The sequence below is a fragment of the Mercenaria mercenaria genome, chromosome 12 (assembly GCF_021730395.1).
Source record: "Mercenaria mercenaria strain notata chromosome 12, MADL_Memer_1, whole genome shotgun sequence".
NCBI lineage: Eukaryota > Metazoa > Mollusca > Bivalvia > Venerida > Veneridae > Mercenaria > Mercenaria mercenaria.
This window is the reverse complement of record NC_069372.1, coordinates 45868453-45895452: the sequence shown is the minus strand read 5'-3', so window position 1 is coordinate 45895452 and position 27000 is coordinate 45868453. Positions and strand designations below refer to the sequence as shown.

Sequence of the window (27000 nt, the reverse complement as noted above, 5' to 3'; positions counted from 1 at the left end):
TTTTATAGGACATTATTAGAAAACCCCGCCACCATCAGACGTCTCAATGCTTTGATTAGGTTTAGCTGTGCTGTAAGGGAGACAACCGAGAGTAAATTAGGAATTCAATATGGCTTCCGCCTGTGCGCTGGAATGGGTTCCAGATTCATTGTATAATATGGCTGTTTCTGCCATAGTTACTACCTATTCTAAATATAGAAGAGAATTGAAAGCTTTGCCTGAAAACGTCCAGTTTGATATTTATTATAAGGTAATGTTATTTTGCGAAAAATAATGCTGTGAAAATTATGACAGCTCATCATCTGTTTACAAAAAGTGGGAGGAGTAAAGTTATACATAGAATAATCTGGGAATATCAAGTTTCCAAAAAAGAGAGTGCTTATTACTACATAAATGTTTTTATGAACATGTAAACATGCCTGTCAACAGGTAAAAAACCTGTAGACCTACTAGAGGTGATCCATACCAGTAGGTGATCAACGGGACGGTTTCATAATTTTACTGGCAGTGCTAGGGCCCAGTAGGGGTTCAGAACAGGACCCCTATACTGTAACCAGACCACTAGACAACTCCTGCAGGGCAAGCTAGAGGTTAGGTAAACAGTATGAATACATAGAATGGTATTTACAAAGCAAAAGCACTGCCGATATTACTCGCTAGAGGCATCGCAACTGGGGCGGCAGGGGCGACAGTCACCGCCCCAATAATTCTCAAATTTTTCTTACATTTCAAATGTCCAGATTTTTTCATCAAGAGGCAGAATGGCAGAAAGCGATAGAAATTTGATGATTAATAAAAAGAAGTTTAATTGTATGCCGTATAATCCAATAAATCGTTACTGGTACTGATGATAAACCCGGACAGATGATAAAGTCGACCACCTTGGAAATATTTGATTGCAATCGGTTATTTATAAAACTGAATACACCATCTAATAGTTTCCATTTGCAACACCAACTGGTGTAAATAAAAACAAAATTGGTAAATATTCTGTATAAATAAATGACTTACTTTTATCTGTATAAAAAATAGTAAGCCAAAATTACTGGGGAAGAGGGTGTTTTTTTTGCGCATGCTTACTGTCCCCACATGAAGGCCTGACATTGGGTCACATTTCGTAACTTGATCAGGAATGACTGTTGCAGCTTTTTGGGGAAAGTTTCAATATAATACTACGAAGAAAATTTTGTAAATGACAAAGTGTTTGAATTTATCATCAGTCAACCTGCTTACAGTCCCCATTTTACTAACCCCTTTCAGGGCCTTACTTCGTGTGAGTTTGCTAACTAAATATAAATTTGAATTATGTAAAGTTTTCAGCAAATGTTAAGCTTTATTTTGATACCAACCATTGATTACAAATTGCAGAAATAAAAAAGTTACAGGTAAAAAACCTCATTTTCTGTTCGGGTTTATCATCAGTACCAGTACTGGTTGGAACCAGTTTCCGGACAGGACCAGTTTCCGGACATATGTAATATCCGCTTTATTTCATTGTTATTCATGTAGTTGTTTCATCTAGATCATTTAGATGTTTGTTCTTCATATCTAGAATAAACCACTATATTACAAGGCTGTATAAATATAAGGTTTTATGATGATAACTCTCATATGTTTACAATTCAACTTTCTGTCTTATCGGGGCATGAAGATAGCATTGCGCATGCGCAGTAGTTCACTCTTGCAGAGGTATCAAGTGGGGAAGAAATAATTACGCTACATATTAATTGTCTGCTGATAACTTGTGCTTCTTATAATTTCAAGGTAATAGTTACATAAAATACAGGGCTGTCGATTTTTGCACTAATTTTATTATCCCCCGCCGATGAAATCGGGAGGGGGGTATTGAAATGGCGTTGTCCGTCCGTCAGTCCGTCCGTCAGTCCGTCCGTCCGTCCGTCCGCAGCCATTTCTCAGTAACTACTTGGTAGAATTTCATGAAACTTGAAATAAACATGAACCAACATACTGCGATGATGCCCGTCAAGTTTTTTTTTTGATTGGTCAATTTCCCTCAGAGTTATTGCCCTTGATTTAATAAAAAATGTCTGTCTGCAGCTATTTCTCAGTAACTAACAGGTAGAATTTCATCAAATTTGAAATAGACATGAACCAAGATACTGCGCTGATGCCCGTCAAGTTTTTTTTTGATAGGTCAATTTCCCTCAGAGTTATTGCCCTTGATTTAATGAAAAATGTCCGTCTGCAGCCATTTCTCAGTAACTAGCAGGTAGAATTTCATCAAACTTGAAATAGACATGAACCAAGATACTGCGACGATGCCCTTCAAGTTTTTTTTTCGATTGGTCAATTTTCCATTTAGTTATTGCCCTTTAATTGTTTAAAAATCCACAGATCTGTACATAACAAACCAACCAATTGGAAGAATTTCATTAAACTTCTTCCATTCTTTTCCATGCACATTTATTATAAACATGTGATGTTGTGTACCTACACCTGGTCACCACCTTACATTGGTCACCCCCTTCCCCCTCACTCACACCCCCCCCCCCATTTTTTTTTTTTTTTTTTTTTTTTTTTCATTTTTCGTTTTCTACCAATATTTATAATCAACATGTAAACTGTTGTATCCTCACCCCCCCCCCCCCCACCCAAACAAACCATTCATTTTCTTTTAATTTGATTTGACTAATGAAATTATTTGCTTCTTGGTAACATTCTTAACCTTTTGCAGGATATATTTTTTTGCCGTTCCTCAACTCTGACCCTTTCGGCGGGGGATTCCAATTCATCGAATTTGCTTGTTCTATATTGGAATTATCAAAATCCATGTTAAACGAAATTCGAGATATTTATTGTCATCTTCTGTTTGCTTTCGTAGCTGCTTTTGAACGACGGTTTTTATTTCATGTGCATTTTTGAAGAGATGAATGATAAAGAAATGTGTAAAAATATTTTAATTACTTATTTCAATATCAAATTAACAGCAAAACACTGTCAAAATATTTGTCCGGATACTGGTTTACCTCACAGGGTTATTTTCTTCTTTTGGTGACCCCATTTGAGGCCCCATGGAACCCATATTTTACGTCACAACGCGATGCTGATTACAACATCGGCTGCAGAAGGAGCTTAAGTTTGTGTAGTGTGGGCTTCATTTATGTCAAATATTTTTTTTAGGGAATAATGGAGCCGAAATATGAAATTGTGTCCGGGAAATGGTTCCCAACCAGTAAGCTTCTATCAAATTTTTTTTTTTGGGCTCGACTGGTAAATTTATGGAAGTGGCTAGGGGTTTGGTAATCAATATACATGTACTATCTTGTACTCATTTGCAGGTGTATATCATGATAAATCATAATGATGTGGAAAAGGTAAGTCCAACAGTGATTTACGTAAGTCACTGCTATTTACTCAAACAGTAAAATGAAATTAACAAGTTATAAACAGTCAGGGGTGTAACTGTTTCAAGTTATCACAGTTTATAACCCATTTGAGTTATTGCGTTTACTTTCATAACTTGTTTCAGTTATCATAAAATATTACAAAGCCCTCCTGTGTCAATTCCTCATTTTGAATGTGACTAATGCAATCATTTCCTGAATCTTTGGCCTTTTATCTTTCCAGCTATGCAGTAAACTTTTTTACGCAAGGCTGATAAAGTCTTACGCAAATGGTTTTAAAGCTATAAAACTCTTAACATCCCATTATGCTCATCAGGTCATGATCAGACTAAGAGAATTTGATTAACCACAGCTTGCTACTAATTACACTTTAAAGGTCACTTTGTGAGAACAGCAAAAAGGCTTTTTTTTGAATAACTTACATGGGTTATCTATATTTTATAACTAATACAGGTTATAAAATTCTTGAAATAGTAACTGAAATAGGTTTCATAACTTAAAACAGTTACACCCCTGACTGATAAATGAGCAAGTAAGCTTTGACCCTACATTTGCTATATAGCCAATGGACATCTTGGTAAAACAGGCAAGTATGTCAAAATCAGATTTCACTGCCTCTGAAAAGTAAATTGTGTACAAGGTGAAAGTATTGAATGAGGCTAAGTGACACTCTCAGAAAGCAGTTGCGGCATTAACTCCCTGCAGTGATTTTTTTTCATTACTATTTTTATGCACGCATATATGCGGACACGTTTGTCGAAAGGGGTTAGATGCTTTCCAACAGAGTTGAAGTTAAAATAGGGTCGCTCAAAAGCTCTACAGAGCTTATGTTAATTGTTTTACAAAGCGACATTACATAAAATTTACATTAAAGCTTACCTTTACGCTACTAAAAGTTATCTTTATTACAGTTGTACAACAAGGGAAGGCTGTGTCAACTGGGCATGGAATTCTCTGAGCTGGATACTTTTGCAAAAGTGCTGAAAGTCAATGACAAAAGGTATTTTTCCCAATTTGTTTTCTTGTTTCCTGTATGCATGAATCTAGATTAAACTTGCTTACTTTGAATCCCTTGCCCCCTGTGTTTTTGGAGTTTACCCCCCACCCCCACCCCCCTGTTCAGGGTTAGCAATTTGAGTATAAATTATCAATTTGGATTTGGAAGTCACTGAATTTTGGTCCTGTGATGTAAAAAGTACAGAAGCTGTGATTATTTTTCATTTCTGTTTCATTACAAATCTCTATGGGAATACGCATTCTCTGGTTAACCATTGCTTGTATGAGATTCATTTACGGTCGAAGAATACTGAAGTTTCAAGTAACACACAAGCGTTAGAAGTTGCATGTGAATTGCCGATTGTCTACCTTTAACATAATGTAACATGAGAACAAGTTTCTACATAATGTAACATGAGAACAAGTTTCTAGCAGAATATTATTCAATAACTAAGGTCTTGCAATTGATTGAAATCATAAAGAGCTCTTGTGAACACCAAGAAGAAGAAGATAAAGAGCTCTTGTGAAAGCTTGAACAGGATTAGAACATCAGGTACAATGTCATTCATCTTTGAGTTATGTTATTGTTAGTTACTTACATGTACACGTAGCTAAGTTTAATTGCTGTAATAAGGAATAAAATGGCAATGTGAACAAAATAACAGATCACAAACAATATAATTTCGGTACTTTCAGGCATTTGTTGCATCACTGTTTTCAAGCGTTGATGGACCATGGGGTACGCGTATCAGAGATACTTGCGGATTCTTTTACAAGCCAGGTTTATCAAGCTCTACCAGAAATACAGTCAAAAGATAAAGTTATACAGCTTGGATTTGCTTTAGGTAACAATAGACGTCTCCTTTCTCATTATAACTCCTACCCTTCACATTAGTTTAAATCTAATTATTTCACATTGATCATGCCGATTGTAGAGGGAGTTCTCACCACTTACTTTAAAGTTTAACTTTAATTCATGATGATTACTTTTTATGCCCCCCTTCGAAGAAGGAAGGGTATATTGTTTTGCAGATGTCTGTCGGTTGGTCGGTCTGTCGGTCGGTCGGTCTGTATGTAGACCAATCTGTTTCTGGATGATAACTCAAGAACGCTTGGGCCTAGGATCATGAAAATTGATAGGATGGTTGGTCATGACCAGCAGATGACCCCTATTGATTTTGAGGTCAATATTTCAAAGTTCAAGGTCACAGTGACACGGAACAGTTAAACGGTTTCCGGATGATAACTCAAGATTACTTGGGCCTAGGATTGTGAAAGTTGATAGGGAGGTTGATCATGACCTGCAGATGACCCCTATTGATTTTGAGATCTGTATGTCAAAGGTCAAGGTCACAGTGACCCTGAACAGTTAAACGGTTTCCGGATGATAACTCAAGAACACTTGGGCCTAGGATCATGAAAGTTGATAGGGAGGTTGGTCATGACAGCAGATGACCCCTATTGATTTTGAGGTCAGTATGTCAAAGTTCAAGGTCACAGTGACCCTGAACACTTAAACGGTTTCTGAATGATTACTTGAGATTGCTTGGGCCTAGGATCATGAAAGTTGATAGGGAGGTTGGTCATGATAAGCAGATGACCCATTTAGATTTTTAGGTCAGTAGGTCAAAGGTCAAGGTCACAGTGACCAGGAACAGTAAAACAGTTTCTGGGCGATAACTCAAGAACGCTTGGGCCTAGGATCAGGAAAATTGATAGGGAGATTGATCATAACCAGCAGATGATCCCTATTGATTTTGAGGTCATTTGGTCAAAGTTCAAGGTCAGATTTGCCAGGAACAGTTGAATGGTTTCTGGACGATAACTTGAGAACGCTTGGGCCAAGGGTCATAAAAGATGATAGAGAGGTTCATCATGACAGCAGATGACCCCTTTTCATTTTAAAGTCAGTAGGTCAAAGGTCACGGTTACAGTGACCCGGAACATTTAAACCATTTCCAGACAATAACTTGAGAACGCTTGGGCCTAGGATCATGAAACTTGATAGGGAGGTTGGTCATGACCTGTAGATGACTCCTATAGATTTTGAGGTCTGTAGGCTGAAGGTCAAAGTCACATTGACCCAGAACAGTTAAACCTTTTCCGGACGATACCTCAAGAACGCTTGGGCCTAGGATCACTAAACTTAATAGGGAGGTTGATCATGACCAGCAGATGACCCCTGTTGATTTTGAGATCAATAGGTCAAAGGTCAATGTCACATTGAACCAGAACATAAGAACTTTTGTTTACAGTGAGCAAATAATTTCTGTTGCTTGTGCAATTACTGAATGCATCAAGGGGGGCATTTCGTGTTTGACGAGCTCTTGTTAGTCTTTGCCACTAGTATTTGTGTCTTTGAAGTGGACGCTCTCTTGTCTGTCTGACATCCATTGCCATGATCTCTGGATTAGGTAGGGGTCCATACTATTTGCCAGACTGGGATGCTATCCCATGACATTTGGATTATTAGTCGATTACAAAAAATCAAAAGATGAATATAGTTTTATTTCTCATCATTTTCAAATTGACAAATTACAGGAGGTTTTCTCAGTGATGCGGGCTGGTTTGGCAATGCAGAGAAGGTGTACAAAGCATGTCTGAATGTATGTCAGATTGATGTCTCTGTTCCTAGCCTGTGTAAATCTCTGGAGTGCAGTGTCAGGTATGTACACTGCATTAAAAAAAGTATTTTAATCCATTTAGAGGTTCTAAATACATGTACTGTTTGTTTTCCTTGAATCTACAGAGTTAGCTCTGTAGGTAGACCACAGTTGAATACTTTCAATGCTATTGACAATAGGGAGGTTGTAGGTACAAATCCTGTCTAGGGTACTGACTCCAGACAGTACAATTAAGTTCATTTCTTCTCCACCTTTGATTCTTGTTAGTTATTTGTCATTTACCTAATGAGAACAAAATAAATATTGGTAACTTATCTGGTAACTGTGGTTGGGATAACTACGTGTAAAATATTGTGAAATGATTTTGTACTCGGGCACAAAAGTTCATTTTTTTTTGTCTAAATTTTCAATAGTCTGAAACATAACACTGTTCTTACAATGTCATATAGTTTTTAAAGGCCTGTCTGACTTGCTTTTTAGCTCACCTGTCACGAAGTGACAAGGTGAGCTATTGTGACCACTTGATGTCCTTCATGCGTAGTGCGTCATGCATTGTGTGTCGTCCATCAACAATTTCTAAAAAAATCTTCTTCTTGAAAACCACTTGGCAGAATTACACCAAACTTCACAGGAATGATCTTGGGTGGTCCCCTTTCAAAATTGTTCAAGGAATTGAATTCCATGCAGAACTCTGGTTGCCATGGCAACCGAAAGGAAAAACTTTAAAAATCTTCTTCTCAAAAATCAGAAGCTTAGAGCTTAGATACCGTAGATACCCATGTATAATGCGCAGTTTTTTGACCCCCGGGACCACCCCCGAATCGTGGGTGCGCATAATACACAGGTATATACAATTTTCCAACTTCAAAACAAGTTTGTTACCGATGTTCGCCATTTTGGTAAAGGGAAACTACTCCCCGCGCTTACTGTCTCCGCTAAAATCTAAGATTGCCGTTACGTTCCGTAAAAGATCGAATTGTTTATTTGTCTTTCAAACAAAATTAATTTCATATAAATTTAAAAGTATTTTGACGAAAGAAATGTACTTGGTGTAAAGCATTGCCTAGTAGACCTCTACCAAGTTAGTTCAAATCATGACCCCAGGGTCAAAATTGACCCCGCCCCAGGGGTCACTTGATTTTACATAGGAAAATCTTAAAAAATCTTCTTCTCAAAAACCAGAAGCCCTAGAGCTTAGATATTTGACATGTTTCATTGCCTAGTGGACCTCTACTAAATTTGTTCAAATCATGACCCCGGGGTCAAAATTGACCCCGCCTCAGGGGTCACTTGATTTTACATAGATTTCTATAGAAAAATCTTCAAAATTTAAAAAAAAATAAATCAGAAGGTCTAGAGCTTAGATATTTGACATGTAGCATTGCCTAGTGGACCTCTACAAAATTTATTCAAATCATGACCCCGGGGTCAAAATTGACCCTGCCCCAGGGGTCACTTGATTTTACATACGAAAATGTTCAAAAATTTTCTAAAAATAAACCAGAAGGCCTAGAGCTTAGATATTTAACATGTAGCATTTCCTAGTAGTCCTCTACAAAATTTGTTCAAATCATGACCCCCCGGGGTCAAAATTGACCCCGCCCCAGGGGTCACTTGATTTTACATAGGAAAATCTTCAAAAATTTTCTAAAAATAAACCAGAAGGCCTAGATCTTAGATATTTGACATGTAGCATTGCTTAGTAGACATCTACAAAATTTGTTCAAATCATGACCCACGGGGTCAAATTGACCCTGTCCCATGGGGTTACTTGATTGTACATAGAAAAATCTTCAAAATTTTCTAAAAATAAACCAGAAGGCCTAGAGCTTAGATATTTGACATGTAGCATTGCCTAGTGGACCTCTACAAAATTTGTTCAAATCTTGACCCCCCCCCCCCCCCGCCCCCCAGGGTCAGATTGACCCAGCCCCAAGGGGTTACTTGATTGTACATAGGGAAATCTTCATAAATTTGCTAAAAATAAACCAGAAGCCTAGATTTTAGATATTTGATATGTAACATTGCCTAGTAGACTTCTTCAAACTTTGTTCAAATCATGACCATCGGGGTAAAATTGGCCCCACCCCAGGGGTTACTTGATTGTACATCGAAAAATCTTCCAAACAATGTCTAAAAATCATCAGTTTGACATTTTAAACATGTAGCTCATATTACTCAGGTGAGCGATCCAGGGTCATCATGACCCTCTTTTATATTGAAAGCTGTTGAGAGTGCTTTTGATATATATTTGGCCATGGCCTTCCTCCCAGGTTACATCAGTATCAGTTGTTTTTGTGACAGTAAGTATCAAATATCACATTGAGACAACATCTAAAGAGATGGGTTTGGAAACAGTAATGACTTAATTGTGACTGACTTATTATAAAAGTGTCTTGACTGGCCACATTTTTAAAGCAAAATATGGGGAAATATGTCAAATTTGGATTGGACTTCTGACTGTTTTAAAAGGGAAAAACTCTGGCAGAAGTGAGTTTGCTTTAATGGTTAAATAATGTTTGTTTAGAGTAAAATTATTTTAATAAATTGGACCTCCATGAGTCTTTGCTTACTTCAGATATCTTGCCCCTCACTATTATGGCTTCGAAACGTCACTGGGTGTAGAATTTTTTCATGTAAATGAGTCAGTTTAAGTGGCTTACGCAAGGTTGCTGGTTCTACCCAGGTATCCTACATGTGCCAGAAATAGTGCTAGAGAGGTTCCAGGGATATCCTTCCGCTAGAAAGTTGCTCATATGTCAGTTTGATGTTAAAACCAAACTACAAATTTTTTTATAAATTTCGCAGGTTACTCCATGTTCAGAACTCAAACTGTAAATATCAGGAAGCAAAATCTACGTGTAAAGATGCGCTAGATGTTATTACGAGGATTGATGAGCAGGGAACCAGTGTGAATAAAGCTACACTGTATACAGAATACTGTGCTCTCCTCTTTGCTGAGAGCCAATATGATGAGGTACGATTTTAATTATATAATGCAAAAAAGGTTATCCATTCAATAACAAATAAGGTTTGATGTAAACTATCTTTTTAAAGGGTGACTTCTTCAAATGTGCATTTTTTATTCATTTTTTGTAAGATCAACTGCAAAATGTATGCAATTGTAGAAATTCTAAAATGATCCAATTTTTTTCATTTTCAACCAAGAAGGCATAAAAGTGTGACATTATGCAAAAAAATATCACCGTTTGTATGTCACAATTATTATGCCATGTTGTCTAAAGTCACAATGACCTATAGGAAAACAGAACAACACAAAAAACAGGCAAATATTTGGTAGATGTTGTCATAGTTATTTTGTAGATAGTAATTCTTAATGCCATGTTAGAATTGAAATAATTCACCTCAAACATTGATTTTATTCATTGATTTTCATAGTTGTTATAAGCTTGTTCAGATGCAAGGTTTGATATCACTAGGATTGCAAGCTCCTGATATAATTTCTTTGCACCTGTACTCCTTTGATTTTATTCAGTAACAATATAGCTGTATAGGATATATTTATTTATAGCTGCATAGGATATATTATTTATAAGTCAGAAATCCTTATTCTTTGCATAAAGCATGAAGTACAATAAAGTGCACTCTGATTTACATCAGTTATTTTCTCTGTATGTACTTAATACACTTTTATGAATTCTTAGAACTCTTTGATTTGATTTGTTTATACTTTTTATGCGCCCGAAGGGAGGCATATAGTTTTTGAACCGTCTGTCAGTCTGTCCGCAATTTTCGTGTCCGGTCCATATCTTTGTCATCCATGGATGGATTTTCAAATAACTTGGCATGAATGTGTACCACAGTAAGACGACGTGTCGCGCGCAAGACCCAGGTCCATAGCTGAAAGGTCAAGGTCACACTTAGACGTTAAAGGTCATTTTTCATGATAATGCATTGATGGGCATGTCCGGTCCATATCTTTGTCATCCATGGATGGATTTTCAAGTAACTACGCATAAATGTGTGGCACAGTAAGACAACGTGTCGCGCGCAAGACCCAGGTCTGTAGCTCAAAGGTCAAGGTCACACTTAGACGTTAAATGTCATATTTCATGATAGTGCATTGATGGGCGTGTCCTGTCCATATCTTTGTCATTCATGCATGGATTTTCAAATAACTTGGCATGAATGTGTAACACAGTAAGTCGACATGTCGTGCGCAAGACCCAGGTCCGTAGCTCAAAAGTCAAGTTCACACTTAGACGTTAAAGGTCATATTTCATGATAGTGCAATGATGGGCATGTCCGGTTCATATCTTTGTCATTCATGCATGGATTTTAAAATAACTACGCATGAATATGTGGCACAGTGAGACGACGTGTCGCGCACAAGACCCAGGTCCATAGGTCAAAGGTCCTAAACTGTAACACCGGCCATAACTATTCATTCAAAGTGCTACGGGGGCATGTGTCATCCTATGGAGACAGCTCTTGTTATTTATAGTTACTAATAAATGAAAGTACGAAATCTTTCTAAATTTCGAAAACATTGACTGAAATCTAGAGGCATATCACTTTATTAATAAACAGAATATGTGTAATAGTATATGTGTATGTAAATGTAACAGATGCTGAAGATTTACCTGATATATTTATTTGTTTCAGGCATTTAAACATTGTGGCTTGGCAATGAAGGAACTGTCTTTGAGTTTACCCCAAAAAGCAGTGGTTGATGTTCTTAGACAGTGTTCAAAGGTAAATAAGTTTTTTATTATTATGTCTCCGACCACACAGTGGTGTGGGAGATATATTGATTTACTCCTGTCTGTGTGTCTGTCACAAAGCTTGTCTGCACTCTTTAAGTCGAACATTTCTCATCGGATCTTCACCAAACTTTAACGAAATGTGTTTGCCAATAAGTCCTCGGCCAAGTTCGATAACTAGCCAAATCGGCCCAAGGCACTTCAGAATTATGGCCCTTGAAACTTGTTTTTGATAATCAGAGCACTCAGAGTCTGATAAGGCAGTTGAGATCTTGGTGCATGATTTACTTCTATTCAGATGATTAGGCAGTTGTGGGACACATGCGCTTTTCTCAAAAGCAGCTCTAGTTTAGTTGTGGTTCAGGCTTCCACCATTGATATTTCTTACTATACTTAACAAATATTTGGTTTTCAAATGCGATATTATGTAAATGTTTTTTCGGGACCCAGCTATGACCGTAAGTTATTGTCCTGTACGTATAGCTTTTCTAAAGACTATATCTGCCTCATACTGATAACTAGAAACAAACACAGAAGTTGCTACCAACATATTTCTTACTCATTCAAGTATTCTGTATTTTAGGCCTGTGTTGTGAAGAGAGAGTTTACTAAAGCTGAAGTGTTGGTAAAGTATGCTGTAAGTTATGCCAGGTAAGTCTCTAATGGCTTATTTGTCCACAGTTTTTGCCCCAAGAAGTAATCATAGTATTTTAATGAGACTCATTGAATTGTTTCTTTAAATCTTTTGAATACCAGTCTATGTAGGTCATGAGTTTATCATTAAAAAATTTGAATAAGATAAATGTTACATAATGTTACATAATTATGACTACTGAACCATGGCATTGCTTTTAAAGACAGTAACCCTCTGACTAATATCTAGTCAAATATTTTCTTTTTATCTTCAAAATCTTTGCAATCAAATTAAATAATCCATTGATGGATTGATAGGTTTATAGGGGAGGTAACAATTGATTTATGAAAGTCATGACTTACATGTATTGTGTTAATGTCTTTGTATAAAATGTAGCTGCAATATTTTCTGATAAATGCTTTCTTTATCATTTTTCGAAGGTTTGAATATTGCTGAATATACTTGAATGTTTTATTGATTTTATTAGCTCATCTGATTTTTTGAAAAAAAATTATGAGTGATTGTCATCACTTGATCGTCGTCGGTGTTGGTGTTGCCTGGTTAAGTTTTATGTTTAGGTCAGCTTTTCTTCTAAATTTCAAAGATATTGCTTTGAAACTTGCAGCACTTGTTCACCATCAATAGCTGACCCTGTACGTCAAGAAACATAACTCCATCCTGCTTTTTGCAAGAATTATGGCCCCTTTTGGACTTAGAAAATATCAGATTTATTGGTTACGTTTTATGTTTAGGTCAACTTTTCTCCTAAACTATCAAAGCTATTGCTTTGAAACTTGTAACAGTTGTTCACCATCATAATCTGACCCTGTACTTTAAGAAACATAACTTTGTCCTACTTTTTGCAAGAATTATTGCCCCTTTTGGACTTAGAAAATCAGATTTCTTGGTTAAGTTTTATGTTAAGGTCAGCTTTTCTCATAAACTATCAAAGCTATTGCTTTAAAACTTGCAACACTTGTTCACCATCATAAGCTGACCATGTACAGCAAGAAACATAACTCTGTCCTGCTTTTTGCAAGAATTATGGCCCCTTTTGGACTTATATCAAATTTATTGGTTAAGTTTTATGTTTAGGTAAACTTTTCTCCTAAACTATCAAAGCTATTGCTTTGAAACTTGCAACTGTTGTTCACCATTATAAGCTAACTCTGTCCATCAAGAAACATAACTCCATCCTGGTTTTTGCAAGAATTATGGCCCTTTTTTGGACTTACAAAGTCATGGGTAGGACAATTTTTCTATTATACAAAAAAATCAGATGAGCGTCAGCACCAGCAAGGTGGTGCTCTTGTTGTATTTTATTACCTCCCTTTATGACTCTTATTATAACAGATCCTGTGCAATATTAAAAGTTGTGCTTCGCTAACCATATAATTATGCATAATGTTAAACTTAGCTCAATCGGGAGAGCGTCAGTCCATGGATCGCGGGGTCGTGAGATCGATCCTGGAGCGGTGCGTATGTTCTCCGTGATGATTTGATAAAAGACATTGTGTCTGAAATCATTTTTCCTCCACCTCTGATTCATGTGAGGATGTTGGCAGTTACTTTCGGAGAACAGGTTTTTACTGGTACAGAATCCAGGAACACTGATTAGGTTAACTGCTCTCCGTTACATGACTAAAATACTGTTGAAAAAAACCGCGTTAAGCCCAAAACAAACAAACAGACGCGTAATATCTATCTGGAATGCTGTTTAATATGTTTTTAAGATTAAAATTTTAAAAGCATTATGGACCTTTAAAAGTCAGGGAAGTAAGCCATTTAATTTGACTTTATTGATGGCAACCACGATAAAATGTGGCAATTACACTAAAACTAAGTACATTGTGTATACAAGTTGCTGACTTTGATATCACTTGCCTCTCGCCCTGACTTTGAAATCACTTGTGGCTTGCCCCTCACCTTTGAGTTTGAGCCCCTCTCAAGTTGACAAGAGGAAGCGATCATACTGGCTTACAAAAGCTCAGTTGTTCTGTCCAGTTATCAATCCAGAAATATTCCCTAAAAGGCCAACTGGTGTCTTGCTCAATCTTTAATTGAAAAGTCTCCACTTGACCTGAAGTTTGTTGGTTTAACTAAAAACCAAACAGTACAAATGGAACAGTCATTCACCCAGTAATTTCCTCTTTCATTTTAAAAAATTTCTTCATATACTACAAATAATCTTATAATATATTTTTGCAGGGAGTGTTTCGGTTGTCATCATCCAAAATATGCTGATGCTCTGCTAGATTATGGTTTCTATCTTCTAAATGTGGATTCTATAGCAGCAGCTGTACAAGTTTATCAGGTAAAGTGGCATTTTTAGCTCATCTGATTTTTTGAAAAAAAATGATGAGTTATTGTCATCACTTGAGCGGTTGTCGGCGTCGGCGTCGGCGTTGCCTGGTTAAGTTTTATGTTTAGGTCAGCTTTTCTCCTAAACTATCAAAGCTATTGCTTTGAAACTTGGAATACTTGTTCACCATCATAAGCTGACCCTGTATAGCAAGAAACATAACTCCATCTTGCTTTTTGCAAGATTTATGGCCCCTTTTGTACTTAGAAAATATCAGATTTCTTGGTTAAGTTTTATGTTTAGGTCAACTTTTCTCCTAAACTATCAAAGCTATTGCTTTGAAACTTGGAATACTTGTTCACCATCATAAGCAGACCCTGTACATCAAGAAACATAACTCCATCTTGCTTTTTGCAAGATTTATTGCCCTTTTTGGACTTAGAAAATCAGTTTTCTTGGTTAAGTTTTATGTTTAGGTCAGCTTTTATCCTAAACTATCAAAGCTATTGCTTTAAAACTTGCAACACTTGTTCACCATCATAAGTTGACCCTGTACAGCAAGAACCATAACTCCATCCTGCTTTTTGCAAGATTTATGGCCCCTTTTGGACTTAGAAAATATCAGATTTCTTGGTTAAGTTTTATGTTTAGGTCAACTTTTTCTCTTAAACTATCTAAGCTATTGCTTTAAAACTTGCAACACTTGTTCACCATCATAAGCTGACCCTGTACAGCAAGCAACATCCTGCTTTTTGCAATAATTATTGCCCCTTTTGGACTTAGAAAATCATTTTCTTGGTTAAGTATTATGTTTAAGTCAACTTTTCTCATAAACTATCAAAGCTATTGCTTTAAAACTTGCAATAGTTTTTCACCATCATAAGTGGACACTGTACATCAAGAAACATAACTTTATTCTGCTTTTTGCAAGAATGATGGCCCTTTTTAGACTTAGAAAATCATGGGTAGGACAATATTTCTAATACACAAAAAAAATCAAATGAGCGTCAGCACCCGCAAGGCGGTGCTCTTGTTTTATTAGTTTCAGAGAAAATGTTCCTTTAAATTTTGGGTCTCCTCTCTATTAAAGCTACTTGCCCACAGTCTGGGTGAACTTTTTCAGTATGTTCATTTCCAAGAAGCTACAAGATGGCACTGTGTTGGCCTAGAATGTATATATGACACTGAAAAATGATATAAAGTGGATGAAAATAGAAGTTAGATATTTGTAAAAATGCAAGGAGAATGTAATTTTTTTGCATTGTTTCCAAAGAGTTGCATCAGTTTACTACCTTCTGCACATTTTATTTGGTTATTTATAAGAAAAACCTACAAAATTCTTATGTCAAAATGTTTGTACCAATAGTCACTTTCATAGTACTCACTTTCTATGGATTTTTGGTTACACCCAAAACAAACAAATAAATTTAGAGCTGGGAAGTTCCTATTTGATTTAACCGTTCCTCACTTGCCTCAAAATTCACCTTGAGTTTGCACTGAGGGTCATTTTCGAAGCTGTCAAGTCAAAATTTTATTTTTGGTGCAAACACAAAAAAGTAAAGTGTGATCAGTAAAGCAAGATTTGTGCACAGGTCTGAAATAATGGGGTGGAAAAACGTATGGTCTATCTCCACCATTAAAGTTGCAGAGTTATCCTATGACCTTTGTCATTGTAAAATGGTTTATATTAGTGGGTGTTTAACTTTTATTTTAAGAATGATTTTGTTTTACAGAATGCCTTAGATATACGACAAGCTGTATTTGGTGGAAACAATCTACATGTAGCTGTAGCCCATGAAGATCTGTCATACGCCTCATATGTACAGGAATATAGCTCTGGACGATTCACTGATGCAAAGTAAGACTTCATTCAGTCTGTTATATACATTGTAAAGCCTTTTCCTTAAGATTAGAGGTGAACTCGTGTTGAATTGTTTCTTGTGAGTGTCCTATATTCTTTGATTTCATGGATGTTTCACTCAAGAACTTTAAGCCCCAATGAACAAAGAGAACTTGTTTAAAGCTAGGATATGTTTTAACACATGTCTTTATTCCTCATTTAGCATATCATTAAAAAGAGACTGACATGGTATTACAGTATACAGGAAATAAGTGAAAATTGAGAAGGTCTGTTGTTATGCCCCCCTTTGAAAAAGGAGGGGTATATTGTTTTGCAGATGTCGGTCGGTCGGTCGGTCGGTCGGTCGGAATGTAGACCTATCCGTTTCCGGATGATAACTCAAGAACGCTTGGGCCTAGGATCATGAAAGTTGATAGGGAGGTTGGTCATCACCAGTAGATGACCCCTATTGATTTTGAGGTCTGTATGTCAAAGGTCAAGGTCACAGTGACCCTGAATAGTAAAACGGTTTCCGGATGATAACTCAAGAACACTTGGGCCTAGGATCATGAAAGTTGATAGGGAGGTTGGTCATCACCAGCAGATGACCCCTATTGATTTTGAGGTCAGTATGTTAAAGGTCAAGGTCACAGTGACCCTGAACAGTAAAACAGTTTCCGGATGATAACTCAAGAACGCTTAGGCCTAGGATCACGAAAGTTGATAGGGAGGTTGGTCATGACCAGCAGGTGACCCCTATTGATTTTGAGGTCAGTATGTCAAAGGTCAAGGCGACAGTGACCAGGAACAGTAAAGTGGTTTCCAGGCAATAACTCAAGAACGCTTGGGCCTAGTGTCAGGAAAATTGATAGTTAGGTTGACCATGACCAGCAGATGACCCCTATTGATTTTGAGGTCAGTATGTTAAAGGTCAAGGTCACAGTGACCCTGAACAGTAAAACAGTTTCTGGATGATAACTCAAGAACGCTTAGGCCTAGGATCACGAAAGTTGATAGGGAGGTTGGTCATGACCAGCAGGTGACCCCTATTGATTTTGAGGTCATTAGGTCAAAGGTCAAGGTCACATTGGCCAGGAACAGTTAAATGGTTTCTGATCTTCTTGTCCAAAACCATAGGGCCTAGGGCTTTGATATTTGGTATGTAGCAAAATCTAGTGGTCCTCTACCAAGATTGTTCAGATTATTTCCCTTGGGTCAAATATGGCCCCACCCCTAGGGTCACATGGTTTATATAGCCTTATATAGGAAAAAGCTTTGAAAAACCTCTTGTCCAAAACCACAGGGCCTAGGGCTTTGATATTTTGTATATGACATCATCTAGTGATCCTCTACTAAGATTATTCAAATTATTCCCCAAGGGTCAAATATGGCTCCGCCCTGTGGGTCACATGGTTTACATATACTTATTTACAGTGTGCATATAATTTCTGTTCTTTGTGCAATTACTAAATGCATCAAGGGGGGCATTTCGTGTTCGACGAGCTCTTGTTATCTAGGGAGGTTTCTTGTTGAGTGATCAAAGACAGCCAACTTCGAATCACCTGCAATGTACGACTGATAATGCAATCACATTGTCACAATATGTCATTGAATGAGCTTATTGGTTTGCTAAGTCAGGGTTTCTGTCTGGTTGACAGCCAGTGACTGAAATAATACTCTGGGTGTCATCCTTTGCCAACAAATCCGGAAAGTCATTATATAAGTAAGTACCTAGAATAACATCCAGCCATCCATCATAATAAGAGTTTATTGATTGTGCCACCATTAAAATAAGTTTTAATGTTGTTTTGTTTTGTTTTGCAGGGATCATGCTGAAAAGGCCATTGAAATCTTAGAACATATACTGCCTAAAGATCATCTAATGTTGTCCTCATCTAAACGTGTTAAAGGTAGGAAAGGAAATTAGGTTTCATAAGCATAATCAAAAGAAACATACTTGTTAAAATATGTTGATTAATTACACTTTGCACAATTGGGCAATGTATAGTTAAATTGGTAAAAATTCAATAATTGAAATGAAATAAGGCATGCAAGAAGTACCTAATTATAAAACTGAAGAGCGTCAAGTGAAATTAAGTTGTTTTTTTTGTGAGCAAAAAGAATAATATTTTTGTTTTGTTTTGAATTTGAATGCAATTTAATGTTGAAAATTTCATGTATTTTTAACATTAATTCTGGAAGAAACTGCTGTATATTTTGAGCATTCTCTGGGCCTCAACTGGGCCTTACAAAGTTTTTGTCACATCTTGAGAGAAAGTGCCAATTTGACTCTGAATTGCTGAAATCTGGCCACATTTTAATAAAATCTTATCGTCACCTTCAAAAATCTGTAGCCAGTTCTTTGAATTTGTAGCATTTGGCTACATTGATGACTGGCAGAGGAGGCGCTGCTTCTAGAAGAAATTGCAATATATTATTACAGCACTAATTCAGGAAGAAATTGGTAATTGCCATATATTTCCAATATTCTGGAAGAAATTGACATATATTTCCAGCATTGATTCAGGAAGAAGTTTCCATATATTTCAAGAATTCTGGTAGAAATTGTCGTATATTTTCAGCATTAATTCTGGAAGAAATTGCCATAGATAGTCACAACAAGGAGGTAGAGGATAAGTTGTTGACAGAGGCGCAGGAACTACATCTCCAGTCCCTTGCTCTGGCAAGAAAAGCTTTTGGAGAAAACAATGTACAGACAGCAAAACATTACGGAAATCTCGGAAGACTTTACCAGTCCATGCATAGATACGAGGTAAATATTTTCCTGTAGTAACATTGAAATTTGTTTTATTTTGTGTATGATCTGAGGTTAAACAAGCTAGAATTAGCGACACTTGACTGCAGCCACAAGTTAATTGTTAAGAAATTGGTGTAATAGTATTCTGCATTGTCCTTACCAGGAAGTTGATTCCATTTATTGTGAAATCATTTAATTTCTTCCAAACAGAATTTCACAGTTTTGGTCAAAACTGCTATTTTGTGAATTTGTCAATTCAAACTTTTGAACAGAAAAAATTAGGAATGTAACTTGTTAGTTTAGATTTATCTTTATGGATTGACACAACAATAACATTCGCAAAGATTATTCCCAATTGAATATTTAGGTTTTCACAGCACTTAAGGATGATCATAATCATTATTTGTAGTTTGTCAGTGTTTATCAAGTTAACAAATGTATGAATTATATAATAATTGAGCTGTGCCTTGCGAAAACCAACATAGTGGGTTTGCGAGCAGCATGGATCCAGACCAGCCTACGCATCCGCGCAGTCTGGTCAGGATCCATGCTGTTTGCTAACAGTTTCTCCAATTCCAATAGGCTTTAAAAGCGAACAGCATGGATCCTGAACAGACTGCGCGGATGCACAGGCAGGTCTGGATCCATGCTAGTCGCAAACCCACTATGTTGGTTTTCTCCTAGCACGGCTCAATTATTATCTATAGGAAGAAAGCAGATGTATCTGCTGGCTGTTAAAGAACAGTTGTAAAGAACAGAGGACTATGAGATGACACTTAGTGTTGAACATCTCGTGTCACTGAATAACTACTTAGACACTATAACTGTCACATGGTTACCTTTAATGAGAATTTATACTATTTACTATAGGAAGCAGAACAGATGCACCTACAGGCAATAGAGATAAAGGAACGGTTGTTAGGGACAGAGGACTATGAGGTAGCGTTGTCTGTCGGACATCTAGCATCATTGTATAACTATGACATGGATAAATATGACGAAGCTGAAAAACTTTACCTGCGATCCATAGAAATAGGTAATTACTGTTAATTATAGAAGTTTTAATAATGACATATATGTAGAGCTGTGGCGAAAAAAATGTAATGCTGTCAATAATTTTATTTTTTGGGGCAAAATTTTGTGGATTTGGCCAAAATGGCTTATTTTGTGGTGAAAATAATCGGAATGGAAATGTTTCTTGCACACTGGGTTTTAACGTTTCTATTGATTTAGCCTGAGAGGAAGGGAGACGGCGGCACTTTAACAATGGTAATTATAACTACAAATCTGACTTGAAATTTCTTGATTTAATTAAATTTTGCAGATTATTCTCGATGCTTATGGTGATTCTATTATTAATTTTTATTTTGGCAGAGTGTCAGTTTTAGGTTTTTAGATCGTCTTAGCACAAGTAGATCCGTTGTGATCCTGCATCATTTTAAAATTTAATCTAAAATCTATCTTGAACACATTCTACTTCGATGCGGTAGATTAATCTAAATATGATTTCTCAGTCTTGAAACGTATAGCAATAGCCATTGTTATTAAACCGTCTGCCTTCAGTTACAATTACTGTTACCAAAGTTCTAGTTATTTTAATCTCAGACATTTACCGTTATTGAAACAGCCCTGGTTTTGTTTTATGTCACACATTTACTGTCATTGAAACAGCTATAGTAATTTTTATGTCAGACATTTACCGTCATTAAAACAGCTCTAGTCATTTTTATGTCAGACATTCAACATTACTAAAACTGCTCTAGTCATTTTATGTCAGATATTTGCCGTTTTTAAAACTTCTCTTAGACTAGCATTACTGTTATCGAAGCGTCTGCTTTCATTTACATTTCAGACATTGACAGGTGGAGGCCAAACTTGTATAAGGACATTTACCAAAGTGTAACAACATTCCAATAGTGCCAATATTATTCCATGAAGTTCATTTCAATATTTCATACATGTAGTTCAATAAATTGTACAATGGATTTGTTTCTTCTTTCTTAAATTATCCTTTTAGATTGCTGTAGAGGATGCAACACTTGTTATAACTTTCGAAAGTTGGGCATGACAAACTTTGCCTAAAGGAACTGCATTAAACATTAAGCGTATCGTTTACCTGTAAAGTTTAGTTATATAGTAAAGGATTCCAATAACGAGATGTAATAGGGTGTTCTTCGTTGGTTTGTGGTAGATGCTAGTATATTCCACCAAAGTATATCAAGATGCAGCATTTCAAGGACTGTAATGTAAATCTCGAATTCACGATGGAAACATATATATTTTTTACATAACATGTGAAGGTGAAAATTTAACTATTTTTTCAACAGATTTTAAACCAAAGATTACACATTTTGTATTTATGTACCAGCGATGAATGCATTAAATACTTTTTTATTCGCTTAGTAGATACGAATATGCTACACCAAAATGTAAATAACTGCATAGTTTATACATACATCGCTCATATAAAGCAGATGCGCTTATCTTCCCTTTGGGAATTTATTGTTTATGTAAAATAAGTTGATAACTGACTAATTAAGTAATTACTGACGTTCCCGTATATATTTCAGTTAATTAGTTTGGTAATGGCCTCTCATGATTTGGGCGTTCTAGTCCTAATTAGTTTGTTATTTGCTCATATTGGCCACTGCCCAAGATTGCTGATCACTAATAGGAGTCGTTTGGAATTTTAGTGTTGTAGCATTTCAGGCTGATACTTTATTCATTTTACATATTTTCATATTATCTAATGATCTTAAATTATTCAGAAGTTTCCGAGTTATCTATCAGTTAAGGTACTTCAAACTGAAAACGGGTTTTCTTTCCTCGGCATCAAATAATATGATATTGCATATTTTGGACTTGCAAACTCTTAGTTATATAAATCACGTTACATTAACATAAGAAATTCTCTGTTTTCTCCACCCGCTAATATGATGATATGGCGCATATAACATAGATTTTCAAATTTAATAAAACATGTACATATGTAAAAGATCATATCGAGGTAAATAACGATAAGGCTTCCAAGCAGTGATTGGAGTGGAGAGTACTTGTGAATATCATCAGTATATTCGGCCCGGATTATACTATTCAGGGTCATTGCCCCAGAAAGTTTTCTTTTTATAAAAAAGTACTCGAATGACTTATGTACAATCGTTGAGAATTGAAAGAAGCAGCAGTTAATGGAACGTAAATTTTCAGTGATTTATTGATTTATCCCTTAAATTTTGCATATAACTCTTCTCTTGTGTTTATTTGTTTAGTTATTTATACCAGTTGTACTGACAATTACATAGTTGTTTTACAATTATTTGTTCGTCAACATATAATTTTAACATATTAATTATTACCTTAACGGAACCGTTTTGTAAAGTTCATATACAAAGAAATATGCTCAAAATCAGAGAAAACTCATTTAGGTACAAAACCCATAAAATACTCACAGCAAAGTTGTGTGCTCATAATTCCTACGCAAACCTTATGCATATCAAAAGGCAATGGCTCGACGAAAATTCAACCACTTGTAAAACCAGTAAAGAATGCACAACAAGGAGTTCTACCATTCCTTTCAAGTTTCGTAAAAATCCAAACATTGGTAAAGGAGACGCAATTGATTAAGAAAAGATCCTTGATGTGAAGCTTTATCAATGTAAAATGCTGTGGCAAGATTTTTAGATTTTTTGACACCCAGATGGATAAACGATAGACGGATAAGATGAAAGTAAGATATGAGCCATGCCATGGGAAAACCAACATAGTGGCTTTGCGACCAGCATGGATCCAGACCAGCCTGCGCATCCGAGCAGTCTGGTCAGGATCCATGCTGTTCGCTTTCAAAGTCTATTGCAATTAGCAATTGAGAAACTGTTAGTGAACAGCATGGATCCTGACCAGACTGCGCGGATGCGCAGGCTGGTCTGGATCCATGCTGGTCGCAAAGCCATTATGTTTGTTTTCTCATGGCATGGCTCATATATCCATTGCTAAGGGGTATATAGAGACACAGTTCATTACAATACTTTAAGCAGTTTTAAAACTTGTCTATTGATTCATATTGTTAAAATATCTCAATTTCTAAAGAAGGGGAATGAAAAACCTATATTTCTTCTGAAAGCAAAAGAAATACACAGCTTTTTAGATAATTCACCTTAATGGAGGAGGTAATTACAAATTTAATAAATTGCTATTCCGCCTTTTATCTTAAACTATTCTTGAGCAAAATATATAAAAAGTGGGGCAAAAATGCAACAATCTGTTGGTAGTGTTTCTTATATGACATTTATTGAGCAAATTCATACTATTATTCGCCTTTAAATTTGTGTTTTTCTTTTCTTATATTATACCAGTTTAGTGATAAATGTATGAAAGTATATAAAGCAATTATCTTAAAGTAAGTGTTTCACATGGTGCATTTTACCGTTAACCTTGATTCTTTGTACGGTTTAACCGAAAAAAATCTCGAAGTAATGAAAACAGTAACCCTAGTAAATAGTAACAGATTTCTTGATCTAAACCCCTGGTGTAGAGTATATTGACAGAGTTTTGACATTGTCATTTTTATAATATATCTTGTTGTTATACAACACAAAATATATTATTTACACTACAGATTTGTTTTTTCTTTCTATTATCTTTTCTTTTCTTTTTTGGCTTTTATTATTTTATGATTGTAACCGTTGCTGTTGATATTTTTATTTTACCTTATTTCATCATTATTATTTTACCATATATCATCATCGCCACCATTGTCATTTTTATTATTAATATCATGTAATAATAATAATTATAATAATTACAATATTAATTCTTCTAATTAGCTTTTGTAGTTTTATTAATTCTTTCCTTTATTGTTGATACACAGGTGTTTAAAGCTCAATCAATAAAATATTCTCTTGAAGATAATATAAATAATAACGATGTCGCAGCTTTAAATACAGTTTCGAGAATTATAAGGAAGTTGTTCCGAAATCAATACTGCTAATGGGTATTTGATGTTTTTATTCTGTATTAGTCATGTCTTTCATTCTTTCTTTATTAACGTGATCATAAATCCACTATATAGCTTTCTCGGAAGGAAGAAACAGAAATACCAATAACATAGTATTAGCTATATTCTCATATTTCTAAGACTTTTCCAATTAATTCAAAATCTCGAAAACGTTTTAGACTTGGTTATATCGACCACAGGCTCTATCTATAGCTATATATGCATTTTCTTATCCCACACACTTAACAAACATTTATGACCGCGCTGAGAAAGACAAAATGAAAAACATGACTAATACAGAAAAACATCAAATACCCATTAGAGGTATTGATTCCGGGACAATTTCCTTATAATTCTCCAAATTGTATCAAAAGCCGCGGCACTGTACTTTACTGTTTACTATGAGCGCAAATACCTGTAGCGAAAAAGCAAATCATTTCAACGAATCATTTATAAAGTATCAATCAACCATTGGTATCAGAATCAGAATCACTGACATGAATAGAGTTGAAGCAATCAATATTTCTGAAGCAAGGAATTAGTCAATTATGATTGATAATAATTGTGTGAATATTTGATTTCGACTGTTAAACAGTGCTTAAAGATCGAAACGTGAATTGCAATTTAAAAAAAGATGGTATAACAGCTATTAAGGAATATACATTGCTATACGTCAAATAATCCATTATTTTAGTGCGTATGTTGCTATATGCCTCACTATTTAACATTATATCAAAATTCATCAATGTAAATAGCTCTTGTAAACTTCATTAACTTCGTTTCAAAATCAATACTTCCAGCATCGCGCTCAGTACAGATATAGAGTTACGTCATCACTGAAGAACAATGATGTCTAAACTTGATTTTAACTGAGCTCTTGTGTCTCATGACCCATGTAAATTTTGCATTTTCAGTATATAAACTTGACCAGATTCTTTTCAGTTTCTTTTTTGCACAAATAGAACCTTGGTACTGTTATTTCCTATCATGTAGGGATAACGCATGTTTTTTCGTGTTATAACGTATGCAGAATCCCGAGGGATTGGTTGGTGCCAGAGCCCGTAGGGCGAGGGTACCAACGTATCCCGAGGGATTCTGAAGATGTTATAACACGAAATGAACATGCGCTAACGCTATTCTAGCATAAAGCGCGAAAAAAAAAAATACATTCTCCCTCAACGTCATCAAATTTCCATGAAATGCGCGGGAATGTCTGAGTTGTTTTTTCACGTTGACGTCATTTCCGTTTGAATTATCCGTTTTGGGGCCGTAATACGTTTACACTTTGCCACGGAACGCGCATATATAAAAAGGTTTTATAACAGCACGGGTGCACGAGAATCTCTCTGTTAACACACGTGTTCTTCCTTGTTAAAACACCCCCGAAAAGTGACAAGAACAGCAGTTTTATGCTAGAATAACATTTTTATCCTTACGTAAATGGAGAAAATGCCTTTATGACATCCGAACCGCTAATTTCGTACATATTGTTCACCTTTAGAGTGGATTTTCAAGTCGATCGCGGCCGAGGAATTTCCTCTAGTATAACATATAAATTCTCAATTGAGTGACCCATCTTGAAACACAGCAAGAGTGTATAAAAGCTTGCTGTTATATCTTCTATCACTTACTGATTCTATCGAATATAGAAAACTAAATTACCAACTCTATATTTTATGATTTATTGTTACTTTTAATTACGAAATGACTTTTGCTGCTACTAGAGAGCCACATAATGTTATATAATATTATGATTGATCAGCCTAGGGATTTGCATAAAAAGTAATGTCGTTGATGGAATAATAAAATGAAATGAGTGGTTGAATGCGCCGGAAGATTATTTTCCCAAAGTTATTAGTTATTCATGTATGATTACAAAGGGGATACGAACTCAGAGAGCACATTTTCAGTAATGTTATTTCTGGTAAAATGATACAACTGTTTTCTTGTTATTGAGTGGCAACATGAATGACATTATGATAGAGCTTATCTCAGCGAGGAATTATTCTATTTATTCAGATGTGTCATAGAAGTAAGTGTGATGTTGCCATGCCCCAAACGTGTTTGAGTTTCCAGCTTACCCACCGTTTCCAGATGGTGCATCTATTTTCAACTTGCTTTTTGTCCGTTTCGTTTTATATGAAATGGATACTTTCCTATATGTTGGTAGGATTTCTTCCCTCTACCCCATCCCCACAACCTTTATGCCCTTCTCGAACGTTTAACACCTCTCCCCTCTTTTATTGACCCTTCCCATACTTTTCCCCTTTTTACACCATCTCCATTTTTAATATATTTCATTGTTAATGGATATTTGAATCAATCCATCTATTTTATCTTTCTACTACAGAGAATATATATATATATATATACATTGCAATGTAATGCTCTGGCTGTGTTTGTCGTGCTCAATGTTTCCCAAGCGTTTACTCCTATATTTTAATTTTTGCAGTTTTCGCATGTGAAAAAAAAAGTTGCTTACATTAAAAAATCAACAACTGAATCTGGCAAATTCATTACATTTCTTTCCAGCCTTAATAAAAGCAGTTTCTTTATTGTGTGTTTGCAGATAGAAAGTTCAAATATAATTATGTGTGTACAGCTGTCTATCTAGTTATACCCTGTAAACGACCTTGATTATATTGTTTTTCAATACAAATTCAATACATTAAATTCGTTAATAAAATTTTGTACTTAAAAGGGAAATGGGCTGAACAAAAATTTCCAAGTTATGGAAAAGAAACCGAACAACACTTGTGTTTATTTT

General features: G+C 35.8%; 1 protein-coding gene and 1 long non-coding RNA gene across 2 annotated transcripts; both read left to right on the top strand.

The window, feature by feature from the left end:
• The first annotated feature begins 103 nt into the window (after window positions 1–103).
• On the top strand, window positions 104–20293 carry LOC123534108 (amyloid protein-binding protein 2-like). The gene is made up of 12 exons (XM_053520554.1): window positions 104–250; window positions 4277–4365; window positions 5058–5206; window positions 6903–7026; window positions 9794–9962; window positions 11612–11701; window positions 12293–12360; window positions 14552–14657; window positions 16379–16503; window positions 18310–18395; window positions 19068–19258; window positions 20114–20293. Exons 1-12 carry the CDS (start codon window positions 110–112, stop codon window positions 20291–20293), a joined length of 1518 nt encoding a protein of 505 aa, XP_053376529.1. The 5' UTR covers window positions 104–109.
• A 189-nt stretch (window positions 20294–20482) lies between these two features.
• On the top strand, window positions 20483–22551 carry LOC128547364 (uncharacterized). Its single transcript, XR_008366475.1, has 2 exons — window positions 20483–20512; window positions 21096–22551. It is a non-coding gene; the product is annotated as an uncharacterized LOC128547364 (long non-coding RNA).
• Window positions 22552–27000: the final 4449 nt, after the last annotated feature.